The 17315-nt window shown below is 43.2% G+C and overlaps 1 protein-coding gene across 1 annotated transcript; it reads left to right on the top strand.

Annotated features, from left to right (window-relative positions):
- Nucleotides 1-284: 284 nt before the first annotated feature.
- Nucleotides 285-16295, top strand: LOC123930012 (beta-defensin 109-like). The gene is made up of 2 exons (XM_045986237.1): nt 285-393; nt 16090-16295. The coding sequence occupies exons 1-2, from the start codon at nt 309-311 to the stop codon at nt 16293-16295; spliced, it is 291 nt and encodes a 96-aa protein (XP_045842193.1). The 5' UTR covers nt 285-308.
- The last annotated feature ends 1020 nt before the right edge of the window (nt 16296-17315 follow it).

The raw sequence follows: 17315 nt of genomic DNA, 5'->3' as shown, positions 1-17315 counted from the left end.
CCCAACCGCCATGGGTCCCCCCACGCGGCAGATACGCAGCCTCGAGCCGCGGTCCCCGCGCGCGGACACGGGGAAGAGTGAGCGCCGCGGCCAGCGAGGACGGCCTGGGACACGGACAGCGTTACTCCTGCCTCCTCATCCGTGAGTTACCACCGCCTCCATGTACTTTGGCCCCTGACATTTCCTGTGGGAGACTGGCTTATCCCCTCCTCGCTAGGCTCGACTAACCAAGAGCAAACCACAGGCCCGGGAGCGTCATAAATAGGCAGGAGCTGCCACGCTCGGAAACCCCAGGCTCCAAACAGCCGATGCCTCTTGTCTTCACTGGCCGTTCAGCCATGAGACTCCACGGACTTCTCTTCTGGCTCCTCTTCATGCCCCTCTTATCACCAGGTAAGGTGCGGGCTGGCTGCCAGGGTCTGCCATCGGAAGCCCACCCGGCGGGTCAGACAAGAGCCTGGATTCATCAACCTGAAATCAGCAGCTTCACGAGGGTCACAATGGGGTAAAATAGGAATGAGGTCATTCCTTTACCATTGTGCCCTCTGCCTGATGCAGTCTCTTCTGCTTTGTCCTTACTTTGTCCCTTGGGGTGCACTGGTAAGGCATGACGATGGGCTTGCAGACAGGCAGGTCTTAAAGGACTGGGTCACAGTGGCATCCACCACGGTACCTCCTCACCAGGTCAGAGGACGAGAGGGATGGAATCCCACCACAGGAGCTAGCGCGAAGGGCATGTCTTAGGGAAGCTGCCATAGAAGTATTCGGCTCCCAGAGGAATTCAGAGAGCAGTACTGAGTAATGAGACACAGCTCTCATTCCGGGACAGGTGTGTCCATAGTTGTAAAAGTAGGATGAACATGTGGCTTTTTTCCCATCCCAAATAGATGCTTCGGGAAAGCAGGTAAATGGAGCACTGTTGTAACCACCACAACAGCAGGCGTAAGTCAGAACTGCCCCAGAAAAACTGGCCACAAGCTCATCCTGTATAAACGGCACAGACACAGCACGGGGTTTCAGAAAGAGCGTTATAGTCCCCAGGGAAGGATTACTGAGAAGACCACGGGCTGCTCCATATTCTAGGAAGGGATTCTTACGACAAATGACAATCACACAGAATAGGTATCAAAGCACAAAGAGTCTTGAATAACGAAGCAAGTAGGAGGCACACACACTTTGGAGTACTCGTGCGTGAGCCAGGCAGGAAGAAAGCAGTTGAGCAGGGAAACGGGGACAGTAGCATGAAGGTGACGCTCTGAGATCACAAATCCTCAGAGCTAAGACAGTGATTCAGAGGTACCAGGTTCAGAGCACCTGGGTGGCTCAGTTAAGCGTCTGACTCTCAGTTTGGGCTCAGGGTTATGAGATTGAGCACCGTGACAGGCTTTGCACGGGGCAAGGGGCCGCTTGAGTATTTGGTAATCAACTATGGGGAAGGAGTTTAAATAGTTTGTGGGTCACACAAGAAGAGCCGGTGTCATCTGGACCACGTATGTTACAAACACTTACTAGATGAAATAATCTTTATGTTTGCACCTGGAAATACTTTCTTTCGTCACTAAATGAGGATTTGTGTAGAACATACTAACTGCCGGGCACTGTCCTAAACTTCATATTGGGTAGAAAGGTCCACAAAGACTATCTCACGTGCTGACTATGGCTTTGGTCGTGATAAAATAGAGAAGGCTTTCCTGTTTAAATGGAGCTTGCAACATTAACCTTCCATGTGGTTCACATGCTGCTGTTTTTATCCTCTGACGGATTTTGGGTAACGTTAAGGCCTGGCTGAATCAAGAAGAGCGCATTCATTTCCTCATGCTGAGAACAGTCCATCAGTCAGACAAGCACAGGGCTCTCCAGTCTCTAAGCCCCTAACCAGGGACAAGCTCTGAGACCCGAGCAGTCCAGACGCTGCCTTCTTGCTCTTTCTCTAGTGCTCTCAGCTCTCCACCTATTCGTCTCGCATCAAAATCCTCTTCTTTCACTTTCATCCCTCCTTCTAGGTCCCCTGTGGAAAAGACCACCAGCTTGTGTTTTGCCCCTAACTTCTCAATCCCAAAATATCATTTTATTCCATTTCAGTAGCTATTAGTCTGTCATACTATATCCAACATATATTATCTTCCAGGCACTTTTCTGAGCTTTAGACCTAAAAAAACAAGTAAGCCATATTACTACGCATAAGGATTTGAAAGTTTTATGGGAGGAGACAGAGAACTGAACGATTATATCAAAATAAGTGAAGTTAAAGCATGGATGTTTGGGGGCTTGGGGTTATAGAGGAAGAGATCAAATTCTTTCTGAGATTACTCAAGGTACAAAAAAGCCCACATAAGACTGATTTTGTAAAAGAAATCATGATTGTACTGCTTGTAAATGAAAGATGATTTGCTAAGTGAGTCTGAGAATTGGGAGGGGCTTCAGACACGTAAATGGACATGAGCAAAGACACCAAAGTGTGAGAGTCATGGGGAATTACAGGCTCAGCATGCAGCATGTTGAGGTGGGGGCTCAAGCCTGGGGCTGGCAGAGAGACTCAGAGGCAGCCCACAGAGGGTCCTGAGGGCACACGCTGAGGGAGGAGGAGCTCACCATGTACCGGCTGGCTCTGAAAATGGAACGGACAAAGTCATTTGCATTTAGAAACATCTCTTGAAGCAACAAAGAAGATGGGGAAGCCTGAAAGGGAATGATCACGGGACGTCACCTACAAGAGAGTACGACTAAGCAGTAACTTGGTGAAGAGAGGGACACCTGAAAGGACACGTACGAGCTGTAACTGATTATAGTTAATGAACAAATGAAGGCACTGGGATGGCAATGCTTGGGTTCCTGAATAAAGTCAAAGGGCATTAACCCAGAAAGAAAATACAGTAAGGAGAATGTTTGTTCTTTTTTTTATTTTTTTTGTTTTTGTTTTGCTTTGTTTTTGAGATTTCAGACAAGGACAAAAACAGGGCCAGTTTCAAGATCTTGAGTTTTAGGGATCTGTGCATCTTTCAGGTGGAAGTGTGTAGCACTGAAAATGTGGGCCCGATATTCAGATGAGAAATCACCGCAGGACTCATACCATTGTTCCGTAATAAGGGTCTAAAGCTTCAGGAGTCCCTGGGAATGCTTACGGAAAGCCAGCAGCATGAAATAGAGAAGTAGCAAAATAGAGAAGATGAGAAAATGGAAGTAAGGAGGGAGAGGACAAGAGGGAATTGGAGAAGAAAAAGGAAGAAAATACCATCGACAGAACCAGGAAAAAAACGCCACACATACTGAGCAAATGCAAAAGAGTTGTTAGGAGTCTGTCAGTGACTTAAGAAAAACATTGAGTTGATGAGCATCAAACCAAGTCAACTAACAGTAGCAAGACTTTCGAGAAATCACATGCCACCCAAAGATTCGATAAAGTTGGAATTAAAATAAGGTCACAGGTAATTTTCAGAAGTTTTCCCCAGCTTACTGGGTATGATTCACAAATCAAAATTGGGTATATTTAAGGTTATATAACATGAGATTTGATTTACATACACATTCGTAACAACATGGAAGAACCTGAGGACAAGATGCCAAATGATGCAAGTCCTACACGGAAAGAGAAGTGCTGCATGAGCTCACTTACATGTGACTCAGTAAGCATTGAGGTGAACAGCGGTCACCAAGAGCTGGAGATGAAGGAGATGGGGAAGTCATAAGTTTTCACGGAAATAAACCGATGTGGAAGCTGGACTGCTTCACTGCCCGCAGCCATCAGTCCCCTGCCTGTGACAGTGAACCAGTCTCCTGCCTTCCCTTTGCCAACAGTTCTCGAGTCCTTATGGGCAACCCAAAGACCATGATTTTGAATGCCAAGTTTATCAGTGAGAAAATGAAATTTTATTTGGAAGAAAATGTGGTTCATGCTAGCAGTTCAATCAGGAATGAACTATATAGTGTCTGGTCAAACATACAAGCCCAAAAATAATGTGTAGCAAGAAAGAGAGTGTGGATAGTTTTTGTGTTGTGTTGTGCTGTGTTATTCCATGTGAGGCTAACAAGAGTTGTGACCCATCTTGTCATTTCCCAGTCCTTTAAAGAGAGTATCTATAAAACGAAAGAAGAAATTGAAGATAGCCTGGAAACTACGGTTTCATATTCTAAGAATAAATACAGGACCTTTTGGTGGCACCTGAGAGACTGTAAGACAAACATTCTAATGAAAGGAGCCTATAAGATGACTTTCAGCATTTCTGCCATTTTCGTTTAGAAATCATCCAAAACCAACACGAGTTAGAAAAAGAATTGAAAATAGCATCTTCAAGTAAACCAGCATATAGATGGAATGTGAAAAACAGAGGCACATGACATCACAGTTTAGGAGGTTCTAGAAGAGATTACTTCTGGAAGATAAGGGGCACACCCTAAAAACAAACTCGAAAACATCCCTTTGCAAAACAAGAACAGAATTCATGGGTGATTCATGGGAGCATCCCAGGGGTCAGTAGTGGACTTGACAGATAATTCAGACCAAACCAAGAATGGCGTAAACAAGTTATATATGCAACACAGAATCTACTGGTGAATCTGGAAGGGGAACAGAGACATTATCTTGTGAATAGCCATGTATCTGGCTTATCTCCACTGGCCTGAATAAAAGTAAGAGCTAACATGATTAATATAAGATATTGGTTATTAAAAGTAATTCCTGGCACATACCCTACACAAGGCTTTTGGTCCAGGAAAAAATCATCTCATTTAAAAACAGGAGTAATGAAAAGTTAACAGCACTAGAATCTAAATAAGTTTTTTTTTTTAATATCATGAAAGATGAACAGGCAACAAAAAAATGTTAAATTCCTAGACCCACCACTCCATTCCCGTGGGAATGCATCTTACAGACCTTCTTCATCCATGTGCTAAGTAGCAGGTGCACAGTGTTAGTCATCACTGTAGTATATGTAAAGGCAAGAGACTGGAGATTACCTAACTGATTTCCGTCAATCAAAGCACAGTTAAATAAACAATGGCCTGTTTACATATAAAAATGTTCTGAATTATTATAAAGTAGAATGACAAGTCAGTAAGACAAGAAAATGAATGATGTAGAAGAACCAGAAATGAAAAGTATTTGACTACTCTTATTTGCAGTTGATACAACAGTAATGACACATTTAACTATTGTAATGATGGTGGAAATTTCACGTTTTTCTGGTTGCTGGCTGTTATAAACAATCTTACTATAAAACTCCTCTCACATATGTCTGAGTTTCCTGGAGTGCCATCTTAGGGATAGAATGGAGTCTTACAATATGAATCTTCAGCTTTACTAGGTAAAAATGCACTCTTCTCAAACTTGGATAAACCAATTTAGAAACCCATCAAACATCTGAAAGTAGCAGGGATTAAAAATAGATGTAGAATTTTAAAACTTGACAAAAAAGCAAATAACTGGGAGGTGTTAAATGATGATGACAAAGATGTAAATTCATTGTATTATATAAGGATAAATATTTTGATTAATTTTAGACTTTGCTATTTTAAGAACATATGTTTTCATTCTATGAGAACTACTACAAGAATGGGAACAAAGGGGGCACCTGGGTGGCTCAGCTGGCTAAGTGTCTGCCTTTGACTCAGGTCATGATCCCAGGGTCCTGGGATCGAGCCCCGCATTGGGCTCCCTGCTCATTGGGAAGCCTGCTTCTCCCATTCCCACTCCCCCTGCTTGTTTATGTTCCCTCTCTCACTCTGTCAAATAAATACATTTTAAAAAAAGAATGGGAACAAAGCTTTGATTTCCCAACTAGTAGGAAAAAATGAGATGATTAAAAATAATCCAGTAGAAGAGAGAAACAGAGAGAGAAAAGAAGTAGAGACTTGGCAAACAGAAAGCAAAGTAAGATGGTAGAATTAAACTCAACTATATTAGTGACAACATTAAAATGCAAATAGGTTAATTTTATGCTTCAAATCAAGAATAATTAGCACTTTATTTCATTATTTTTTTGAAGATTTTTATTTATTTGACAGACAGAGATCACGAGTAGGCAGAGAGGCAGACAGAGAGAGAGAGGAAGGGAAGCAGGCTCCCCGCCAAGCAGAGAGCCCCATTGTGGGGCTCGATCCCAGGACCCTGGGATCACGAACTGAGCTGAAGGCAGAGTAACCCACTGAGCCACCCAGGTGCCCTACTTAGCACTTTAAAAAGGATGAAACAACTAAACTCAACTGTATGATATTAAAAAAAAAAAAAAAAAACAAAACCCAAACCAAACCTCAACAACAAGAACAACAACAAAACTAAAAACTATCTAAAATGAAAGCATTCAGAAAGGTTAGAAGGAAAAGGATGGTGTAAATTGTGTCATTCCAAAAATGCATGTATCAAATCCCAAGACTCAGTACATCAGAAGTGACCATATTTGTACACTGGGGTTTGACAGTGGGGATTAAGTGAAAATGGAGTCATTAGGTGGGACCCAACCTAAGAGGACTGGTGTCTTTCTAAGAGGAGGAGATTTGGACATAGGCATATATGGAGGGAACACAGCGTGGAGACATGAGAAGACGGCCATCTACAAACCAAGAAGATGGAACTGATCTTTCTCTCGGGTCTCTCAGAAAGAACCTTAATGCACTATATCCAACTACGGAATGCAAATTTCTAAGTATAGCCAAAGCATTTATAAAAATGGCGATACACAATCATAAAGCAGCTACCAACATTTCAGAAGATCAAAATTATTAGTGTATTAAATCAACGTGTTGCACGCTTCAAACTTACACAATGTTCTACGACAATTCTATCTCAATAAAGCCAGGAAAAAAAATAAAATTTTGCAAAATTGGAAAAAAAAGTCTTTGAACCTAATTCATTTAAGTCAGAAATTATTAACAAAATTATAAATTTTTGGAAATGCAGAAATATACTTATGCAACAGGCATACATGAAAGGAAACATCAAAATGAAAATTAGCAAATGAATCATACTGAAATAAGGCACATCTCTCATCTCTCAAAACTGAGAGATGAAAGTAAGTTAGAATTTAGAGAAACAAATGAAAGAGACACAAATACATAAAAGATAAGAGGAAAAGTTCGTATTTTAAAGAGTAATACACTTTATAATAATCCGGGGACACTGATCAAAAAAAAATGAGACACACTTAAAACAACCATCTCGGGAAAGAACAGGTTTGAAATCACAACAGATGTTGCAGAAAATAGAGGGTGTTATAAATTTTCACACCGCATCTAGGAATTTCTTGGCGAACATTCTTCCCTCTTCATCCTATCATCCGTTTTCTGTCTACTGGATTATTACCACTAGCTTACAGACATGCTGCTGTTTCTTCGATTTTTTTTTAAAGATTTTATTTGTTTATTTGACAGAGATCACAAGTAGGCAGAGAGGCAGGCAGAGAGAGAGGAGGGGAAGCAGGTCCCTGCTGAGCAGAGAGCCCAATGCGGGGCTCGATCCCAGGACCCCGAGATCACGACCTGAGCCAAAGGCAGAGGCTTTAACCCACTGAGCCACCCAGGTGCCCCTGCTGTTTCTTCGATTTTAAGGAAAAACTTTTTCTTTCACTCTTCTTCCAATGCTACCCGCTCTGCTTCATCTGACAGTGAAACACCTCAAAATCGTCACCCATATTTTCACTCCGGTTCTTCTCCTGGAATCCTTAACACTGTCCTGAGCAGGCACTCTCCCGGCCCCTCTCCCTGCTACCCAAGCTGTGGTTTCCGTCTCCAAGGATCTCCACGTGGCTGGATCCTAGGGTCATTAACCATTGCGACCTTGGCGGCTCAGCACCAGCACCAAGAGCAGCTGGTCGCCCGCCTCCTCCTCATGTGCCTTCCTCACTCAGCTCCCGGGGGAGCGCACTCACCGGACCCTCCAACCGTCTCCCCAGAGGCGCCCCCCTCCTCTCTTTGGCGACTTCCCCCTCCCCGCAATGTTCTCCATACTGGGGAGCCCCAGGGCTCATTCCCTGGACTTCTCTTCCTTCTCTCCACCTGCTCCGTGGGGCCAGCGGCGCCCTTTTAAACACTCCCCTGGGCCTCTTCTCAGCTCCGGACTTGTATCGAGCATCCAGTGACAATTTAGGTCTCTGTTCGGGTGTTTAAGTTCAAGGTAATATATCCAAATCCGAACTCCTGATTTCCACCCACACAGCTGCCCCCTTCACAGTGCACCGCGCCTGCACCCTGGGGAGCCGCTCTGGGCTCTTCTGACCTTGGGAAGTACTTCTCGGCCCGCCCGTGTCGGCCTCAGATGGCAGCTGCTCGTCCTCAGCGGAAGGCCAGAGTATCTGCAGAGTCTCCCTCGGCTCCCCTGCCCCCGCCTGCGTCCGCCTCCGTGGGGCCTCTTGCCGGTGCACCTGCAGCTGGAGGACGAGTGGACTTTCCCAGCTCCCCCGCCCCCGCGGTGGCGCGTACATCCGCTGCTGCCTGGGACAGGGGGAGACGGCAAGTCCCCCGCCCAGGTTCGGACTTCAGGAGCCCCTTCCTGCCTGTCCCTCAAAGAGGTCACAGGTGATTCTTCTTGCTCTTTACCCAATCTCTCTTGAAAACCTTCAGTGGAAGGGCAGGAAAGAAGAGTGAGTCCGGTGTGTCTGGGACCCAGCGATGCTAGGATTTGTGCTACCAAAGCCCACACTCAGATCGTAAACATTTGTCTGGGGTTTGGCTGTTTCCCTCTTGGCTCCAGCAGCAGCTGATTCCTCCTGCTGTCCACACAGACAGGCCCCTGTGAGTCTTCTGCCTTTTGTTGTTTTTCTTTTCCACATTTATTGAGATGCCACTGACATACAGCATTGTGTGAGTTTAAGACGAACAAGGTTCGTATGATTGATACACGTACATATTAGGAAACACAACACAGGCTAATGCGTCCCTTACCCCACACGATTACCATTTTGTTGTTGTTGCGGTGAGAACACTGCATCTCTACTCTCCTAACAATGTCTAAGGACACAACACAGAACGGTCACCTGGAGTCACCGTGCTGTACGCCACCTCCGCAGAACTTACTCATCTCGTAATTTGGTTTGTACACTTGGTCCAACATTTCCCCATTTCCCCACCTCTCGGCGCCTCACAGCCACTATTCCATTTTCTGTTTCTGTGAGTTCAGTGTTAGTGGACTCTGCATGAAGTGAAATCGTACAGTGTTTGTCCTTCTCTCGTTTCACAAGCACAAGGCCATCGCAGCCCACCCATGCGGTCGCGCACGGCGGGATTTCTTTTCTGCATGGCTGAATTATGGCCCGTTGCTATAAACGTCACAGCTTCCTCATCTGTCCTCTGTTGATGGCCTCTTGGATGGTTCCCATGTCCTGGCTATGGTGACTAAGGCTGCAGTGACAGGAGAACGCAGGTGTCTCTTCGAGATACTGATTTCACCTCCCTCAGACATACACTCAAAAGCGGGATTGCTGGGTCACACGGTAGTTCTATTTTTAATTACAGCGTTAATTTTTAATTATTTGAGGACTTTCCATATTTACTCTCCAGTTTACATTCCCACCAACAGCACATCAGAGATCCCCTTTCTCCACATCCCTGTAGGGCTTATCTCTTGTCTTGGCGGTGTGTGAGGTGGTGTCTCACTGACGGGTGTGAGGTGGTGTCTCGCTGTGGTTTTGATTTGCCTGTCCCTGATGCTGTGTGTCCCTGATCCTGTGTAGGCACATTTTCATGTACTTGCCGGCTATTGGCCAGTCTACTCTGAGAAGAATCTAGTCAAGTCCTCTGCCCATATTTTAATTGGATTTTTAGAGGATTTTTTTACTTTTGAGTTGTATGGCTTCCTTATATATATTTTGGACATTAACCCCTTAACAAATACATGGTTTGTAAATATTTTCTCACATTCTGTAGACTCCCTCTTCATCTTGCTGATCACTCCTTTTTTTTTTTAAGATTTTATTTATTTATTTGACAGACAGAGATCACAAGTAGGCAGAGCAGCAGGCAGAGAGAGGGAGAAGCAGGCTCCCTGCTGAGCAGAGAGCCCGATGCGGGGCTCGATCCCAGGACCCTGGGACCATGACCTGAGCCAAAGGCAGAGGCTTAACCCTCTGAGCCACCCAGGCACCCCCTACTGATCACTCCTTTAGCTGTGCAGGAGCTTTTCAGTTGGCTAAAGTCCCACTCACTTATTTTTGCTTTTGTGGCCTGTGCTTTTGATGTCATTCAAATAATCACTGCCAAGACCGATGTCAAGGCAATTTTTTTCCTATTCTAGAACTCTCGTAGCTCTGGGTCTTACACTGAAGTCCATTTTGAGTTAATCATGTCATCTGCAAACGAGGCAATTTTACTTCTTCATTTCCAACTAGACACCCTTTTTTTTTTCTTGCCTGACTGCTCTGCTAGGACTTCCAGTCCTATGTTGAATAGGAGCACTGAGTGGAAAACATTTGCTTTTTTCTGACCTAGAAGGAAAGCCTTCAAACTCCACCACTGAGAACAATGTTAGCTGCGCGTCTGTCATGTTCAGTCTGTTCTTTTTCAAACCTCATCGTTGGAGGGCATTATTGTTACTATCATCAACTTACTGGTATTTACTAGAATTCCACTTTGACTCTCGGGCCACCTTTCTGTGTTACATTCTTTGCTCACGGTGTATGTCCTCTAGGATTTCCTTTGCTGTAGAAATCTTGGTGGTAAATCATTTCAGTCATTTGTAAATGTTATCCTTATTCTGGAAAGAAAGCATTACTGAGTACCCAATTCCACACCAGCAGTAATTTCTCCCACAAGCCATTCTTTTTGGCTTTCACTCTTCTGCCATAGCTTAATTATTAAATATTTATTATTTATTATTATTTATTCATTTATTTTTATTATTTATTACTTTTAAATAAGTATTTCAAGTTATTGTCCTTTTTTAATGTTTTTCTGATCTAGCATTTGTTTTGTTTTATATCTTAATGTGAACTTCTTTTATATTATCTGTTAGGAATGCTTTTTTATCTTGATTCTGTGGATCTATATTTTTTCCATCATTTCTGGAGAATCTCTTTAAGCACTGCCTCCTCTCATTCCTATCTTGTCCTGGAATAAAAGTGAGACCTTGTGTCTTCATGCTAAGTTCTGGGTAAATAATTCAGATGTATCTCTTTGTTCGCTAATTTTCTTGTCTAATACTTGGTCTTTAATACCTTATATTTTTATTTTTCAAAAATTTTTTTCATGTCTCAACCTGCCCACTAATTCTATTATCTTTATTGTTTCCTTGTTTGTGCAGCTTTGTGATAATAGGTGTTATTTCTCTAAACAATTTGATACACAGATGTTTAATTGTTGGTCACACTGGCAATGCCAATACCTTTAGTCCTTGAGGGTACCAATATGTTGTTTATTTCATTAACTTTAGCTCATGGTGCCTTATCTTCCTGATGATTTGTCACAGTGAAGTCGTGGCTTATCCTTAGTCCGCCAGTCTCCTAGATGTCTAAACCGAGACGGTGTCAGTTACCATCCAAAGCTTCCATTGTGGAACCTCCTCCGTGTTTCTGTCTGTACCGTAGCCCAGCCAGCCAACTAATCTAGAGGGCTCGCTGCGTAAGCTTCAGTTCACAGACTTGTCCTCTAGGGAGTGAGAAGTCTCGGAAACTACCCCACCACTTTCAAGAAGAACGGTATTTCAGAGATATTCTCTATGACCCATTCATTCTATAATGGCAGGCAGGCACTTGAGAGTATCTGACTGGCACTGGTGGCCAAAAGCCTAAATCTTTCAATCTGATCATATTTATTTTGTATCTTCCAGGAATTTCTGTTTCTGATGTACTGACGGTACCCTGTGCTTGGGGCACTCCCACAGACTCTTTCAAAATGCAACTGACCTAATTCGAATGGCATTTGAGGAGGAATAGAAGAAGAGGAAAAGCAGTAGGCTCAAGTCATCCCTGACTTCTCTTCTTATGACTCCTAGTGTTGTCCAGAAATTTCAGAACTATGTTAATATATATCAACAGCGGGCATTCTTCTTTCCCTTCTTATTTTAATGGGACTAAGGCTAGTATTTCATTATGAAATGCTATATGGATATTTGTGTTCAGATGAGTTTTAATTTGGTTAAGGTAATACTCTTCTCTTCCTATTTTTAAAATAACATTTATCAGAAATCATTGATCATACTGATTTCCTTTTTAATTCTCTCCTTCCAAATATATATTCAACTTACTTGACCAGCTGGGTATATTGCGGATGTCTTTCTGCTACAGCAAAGAGGAACATTATCACCAAATTTTAATCTAAAAAATATTGTCTCACCACTCTTAGCCAGGAATGGCCTCACAGGCGAATATAAACAAAAGTAATGCGATGACTGAAAAATCCTCATTTGTTAGGATCCATCCATTACTGAGTGGAGCTTCGGTGACCTCACGGGTGGGAAATCCTTGGCACTATGCAAACTCTCAATACAGAGGTGAGACGGATTAAAGCTTAACTGTCTTCCTTCTACCTCTTTCTTAGATGGCTTTTCCCCTGGGCAGTCACTTGATTTTGAGGATTGTAGTGCCAGGTCATCAGCTCTGCCATTAGAGAGCTTCCTACTAAATTAACTTGGCTAACCGGTGAGTCATCTGGAGGAAATAAGGATCTGGATACGATGACAAATTTTCAGCTTTTTAGATACAACTGGGAAAGGATTTTTCAGAATGTCTACAAATTTATTTTTTCTGATACACTCAGTGACTAAGGTACATTGAGTTAAGTAGATCATACCTAAATACAGAGAGAAAAAAAAACTTCTGCTTGTTTCTGAGCTGCCTGAAACGTGACACAAGGGACTTATGTGTCTGTAGAACAGACGAGCACCACAACTGGTACCACATGATCTGATTTCCTGAAACTTCACCTGAGCCCTCAGGCACACAGACAGGAGGGAAAAAGGAGACAGGAAAGGTAAAAAACCTGAACAATTTAATTTTAATTTATTTATTTGCAAGCAAGAGCGAGCAAGAGCATGCGGGGGGAATGGTAGAGGGAGAGGGAGAAGCAGACCCCCTGCTGAGCAAGGAGCCAGAGGAGGGGCTCGATCCCTGAACTCCAGGATCACAGCCTGAGCGGGAGGCAGATGCTTAACCAACTGAGCCACCCAGGGGCTGCGAAAATGAACACTGTAGCGGAAGAATGGGCGTGTCAGTTGTCAAGGGAGCTGGAGCAAGAGGACTGCAGCATCAGGTCCAGGGACCTGCAAACTCACCATGGCCTGCGAGTAACACGGGATCCTCCTTCTGTCTTACCTCCTCTCGTGTCTTACCAAACTTATTTTTCTCCGTAACGCTCAACCTATACAAATCTTTCTGTTCTTCCAATAAACTAAGCAGGGGACCTTGCTCTTGCTGTTCCGTGTGCCTAGAATACCCTCAAAGGGGTATTTGCTCGTCTCTTTCATGCCCATCATTCAGACCTCCGTTCAAACGCTACAGCCTCAGAAAGCCTTTCTCTGTCCCTTCCGTCGGCCGCATCCTGCAGACTCTATCTGGTCGATGACTGTATTATTTTGTTCCCAACACTACTTTCTGAAATAATCCTAGCCACCTGTTTTTGTATGGTCAGATTTATTCCCAGAAGATACGTCCTGTGAGAATAGAGAAAATTTTCCCCATTTTCACTGTTCTATTGTTAGTGCAAAGAAAAATGCCTGCTGATTTGAAGGTGCTCTGCAAATACTTGTTGCAGATCCACATAAAGGAGTAAAACAGTTAAGAAACTGGTATATTTAGAACATAGATGTGAAAGGAAAATGAAATGGGGTCAATTATGTCAAGGGGTTTTAAAATGGACTGGGAGGCCATTTAGGAGGTGGGCCTTATGCACGTCTTCACTGGTGGAGCCACGAACTTTTGACCTGGGCCAAACTGCAAATATTCCAAGGACTCAGCCCAAACACCTGCAACCTGCTACAGTAAGAGATTTTTGCTTAGTGAGATCATTAGCAACCAATCAGATTCAGCCAGAAGTAGCTTTCTGCTGCCAACACCGATCAAAAATTCTTTGTACTGGCATAAAAACAGACACATGGACCAGTGGAATAGAGTGGAGAGCCCAGATATGGACCCTCAACTCTGGTGAATAATCTTCGACAAAACAGGAAAAAATATTCAATGGAAAAAAGATAGTCTCTTCAATAAATGGTGCTGGGAAAACTGGACAGCGATATGTAGAAGAATGAAACTTGACCATTCTCTTACACCGTACACAAAGATAAACTCGAAATGGATAAAAGACCTCAACGTGAGACAGGAATCCATCAGAATCCTAGAGGAGAACATAGGCAGTAACCTCTTCGATATCAGCCACAGCAACTTCTTTCAAGATATGTCTCCAGGGGCGCCTGGGTGGCTCAGTGGTTTAAGCTGCTGCCTTCAGCTCAGGTCATGATCTCAGGGTCCTGGGATCGAGTCCCACATTGGGCTCTCTGCTCAGCAGGGAGCCTGCTTCCCTCTCACTCTCTCTGCCTGCCTTTCTGCCTACTTGTGATCTCTCTCTGTCAAATAAATAAATAAAATCTTAAAAAAAAAAAAGATATGTCTCCAAAGGCCAAGGAAACAAAAGCAAAAATGAACTTTTGGGACTTCATCAAGATCAAAAGCTTCTGCACAGCAAAGGAAACAGTCAACAAAACAAAAAGGCAACTCACAGAATGGGAGGAGATATTTGCAAATGACAGTACAGACAAAAGGTTGATATCCAGGATCTATAAAGAACTTCTCAAACTCAACACACACAAAACAGATAATCATATCCAAAAATGGGCAGAAGATATGAACAGACACTTCTCCAACGAAGACATACAAATGGCTATCAGACACATGAAAAAATGCTCATCATCACTAGCCATCAGGGAGATTCAAATTAAAACCACATTGAGATACCACCTGACACCAGCTGGAATGGCCAAAATTAGCAAGACAGGAAACAACGTGTGTTGGAGAGGATGTGGAGACAGGGGAACCCTCTTACACTGTTGGTGGGAATGCAAGTTAGTGCAGCCACTTTGGAGAACAGTGTGGAGACTCCTGAAGAAATTAAGAATAGAGCTTCCCTATGACCCTGCAATTGCACTGCTGGGTATTTACCCCAAAGATACAGATGTAGTGAAAAGAAGGGCCATCTGTACCCCAATGTTTATTGCAGCAATGGCTACGTTCGCCAAACTGTGGAAAGAACCAAGATGCCCTTCAACGGATGAATGGATAAGGAAGATGTGGTCCATATACACGATGGAGTATTATGCCTCCATCAGAAAGGATGAATACCCAACTTTTGTAGCAACATGGACGGGACTGGAAGAGATTATGCTGAGCGAAATAAGTCAAGCAGAGAGAGTCAAGTATCATATAGTCTCACTTATTTGTGGAGCATAACAGATAACATGGAGGACATGGGGAGATGGAGAGGAGAGGGAGTTGAGGGAAACTGGAAGGGGAGATGAACCATGAGAGACTATGGACTCTGAAAAACAACCAGAGGGTTTGGAAGGGGCGGGGGGTGGGGGGGGGTGGGAGGTTGAGGAACCAGGTGGTGGGTAATAAGGAAGGCACGTACTGCATGGAGCACTGGGTGTGATGCCAAAACAATGAACACTGTTATGCTGTAAATAAACAAATAAACAAATTAAAAAAAAAATCTTTGTGAACAACGTATACAGTGCATTCCCTTTTTGCTTTAAAAACCTCTGACTTGTGCTCCCTACCAGGACACTACCTGGGTTGCTACCCGATCTCTGTCTCCAGATCGCAATTCTTTGATCCCACCCAGCACTCTTGCTGAATGGTGCCCCCCTCCCCAATTTTACGTGGACACGTATTTGTTCATTGAGCCACTGTGACATTTACCGAAGTTCTCTTTGACGCATCGGTTAGCAATGCCAGGAACTTGTAAGAAAAGGAGGGAGGAGTGTGTTCACACTTGGGCTATTGGGTCAAAAAGGACAGTGAAGGTGATGAACAATTGAACAGATCTTTTGTCCGGTTTCTTCTCTCCACACGGAAGTGCTCGTACCGGAACCCTTCTGTCCTCACATTTAACAACAGTGTCTCACGTCTCACATTCCACTCATGAACTAATTATTTCACTACCTCTTTTCTTCTACAGTAAGAAGTGGTCTGCCTTCTGCCGAAAACCATTGTTTAAATCTGTCTGGCATTTGCAGAAGAGACATCTGCAAGTTAACAGAGGACGAGATTGGAATCTGCAAAAGAAGGTGGAGATGCTGCAGAGCGTGGTGGATCCTTATACCAATCCCCACCCCGCTCGTCTACTCAGATTATCAAGCACCCCCTAAGCACAGGTTGAAATGAAAGCAGGGAGAGCAGCAAAAAGGAAAGTTCTTTGCATCTAAAATCACTGGAATGTATATGGCAAACACTTCCAGCTTTACGCCCATTCCCATTACCCCTTGTCAATAAAAAGAAATAAATATGGATTTCAAATATCCAGATACTACTACTTTGTGACTCATCTCGAGATTCAAACAATCTCTTTAAAAATGAAAAAAGCACATTTATGGAACAACAATGGTTTTTTAATTTGTCACAAAAAGACCAAAAGATTAGCAAAAAAAAAAAAATTGCAAATGAAGGCAAAACTATGTTTTGTATAACATACACACATGGTACAAAGGAAATGCAAAATAGAGGGGAAATACAGAAAACAGGAGTGGGAAGAGCTGTAGGTTGGGGAAAGGAAGAAAATTAGGATAGGGCAGGAGGAAATCATTTGGGATAATACATAACGGTTTTCACTGTATGGCAGATAACTGGAAGGAGATGAAAACAAGAAAGGACAGAGAATGAGAGTTTGAAGGTCAACAGAAATGTATATTACATAATCTAAAAGGTAAAACCTCAACCAATAAAGAGATTTTTATATTTCCCTCCGACGAAATAACATTGTGATCAGTTAGAGATTCTCAATCGTTTACTCCTTGAGACAAACAATTCCCTTTCATAGGACATACACATTTTACTGTAAAAATACAGTAGCGCCTTTCAAGAGCATGCCGTCAATATCCCTCTCTACAGAGACTTCCTACGCCTATAGAACTCCTGACTGCAAGTTCCTCTTCTCTCCAGCGTCATGAGGTCTCACTTTCCTGTCCCGAGTGTGGGGAGACATCAACTCAACAACATACCTGAAAGCAGGCTGTCAGAAGAAGTTTTAGATTTCACTCATGCAGAGAATTTTGATGATTAAAATGATGTGGTTTGGTAGTGAGGATTCCTATTCTTTCTTCTATAATGCAGAATTTATGAATTCTTTTTTATTTCATTTTAAATTCTCAGAGCATGGACGTTTTTCACAATAATATGGTTGAGTTG

This window comes from Meles meles, chromosome 2, assembly GCF_922984935.1.
Source record: "Meles meles chromosome 2, mMelMel3.1 paternal haplotype, whole genome shotgun sequence".
Taxonomy (NCBI): domain Eukaryota; kingdom Metazoa; phylum Chordata; class Mammalia; order Carnivora; family Mustelidae; genus Meles; species Meles meles.
The sequence above is the reverse complement of the archived record's forward strand: the minus strand, read 5'-3'. Positions and strand labels throughout refer to the sequence as shown.

Coding starts and splice junctions, on each gene's coding strand:
- LOC123930012 (XM_045986237.1), top strand. CDS start 309: ATGCCTCTTGTCTTCACTGGCCGTTCAGCCATGAGACTCCACGGACTT. Junction 394..16,089: donor CATGCCCCTCTTATCACCAG/GTAAGGTGCGGG, acceptor TTTCTTCTACAG/TAAGAAGTGGTCTGCCTTCT.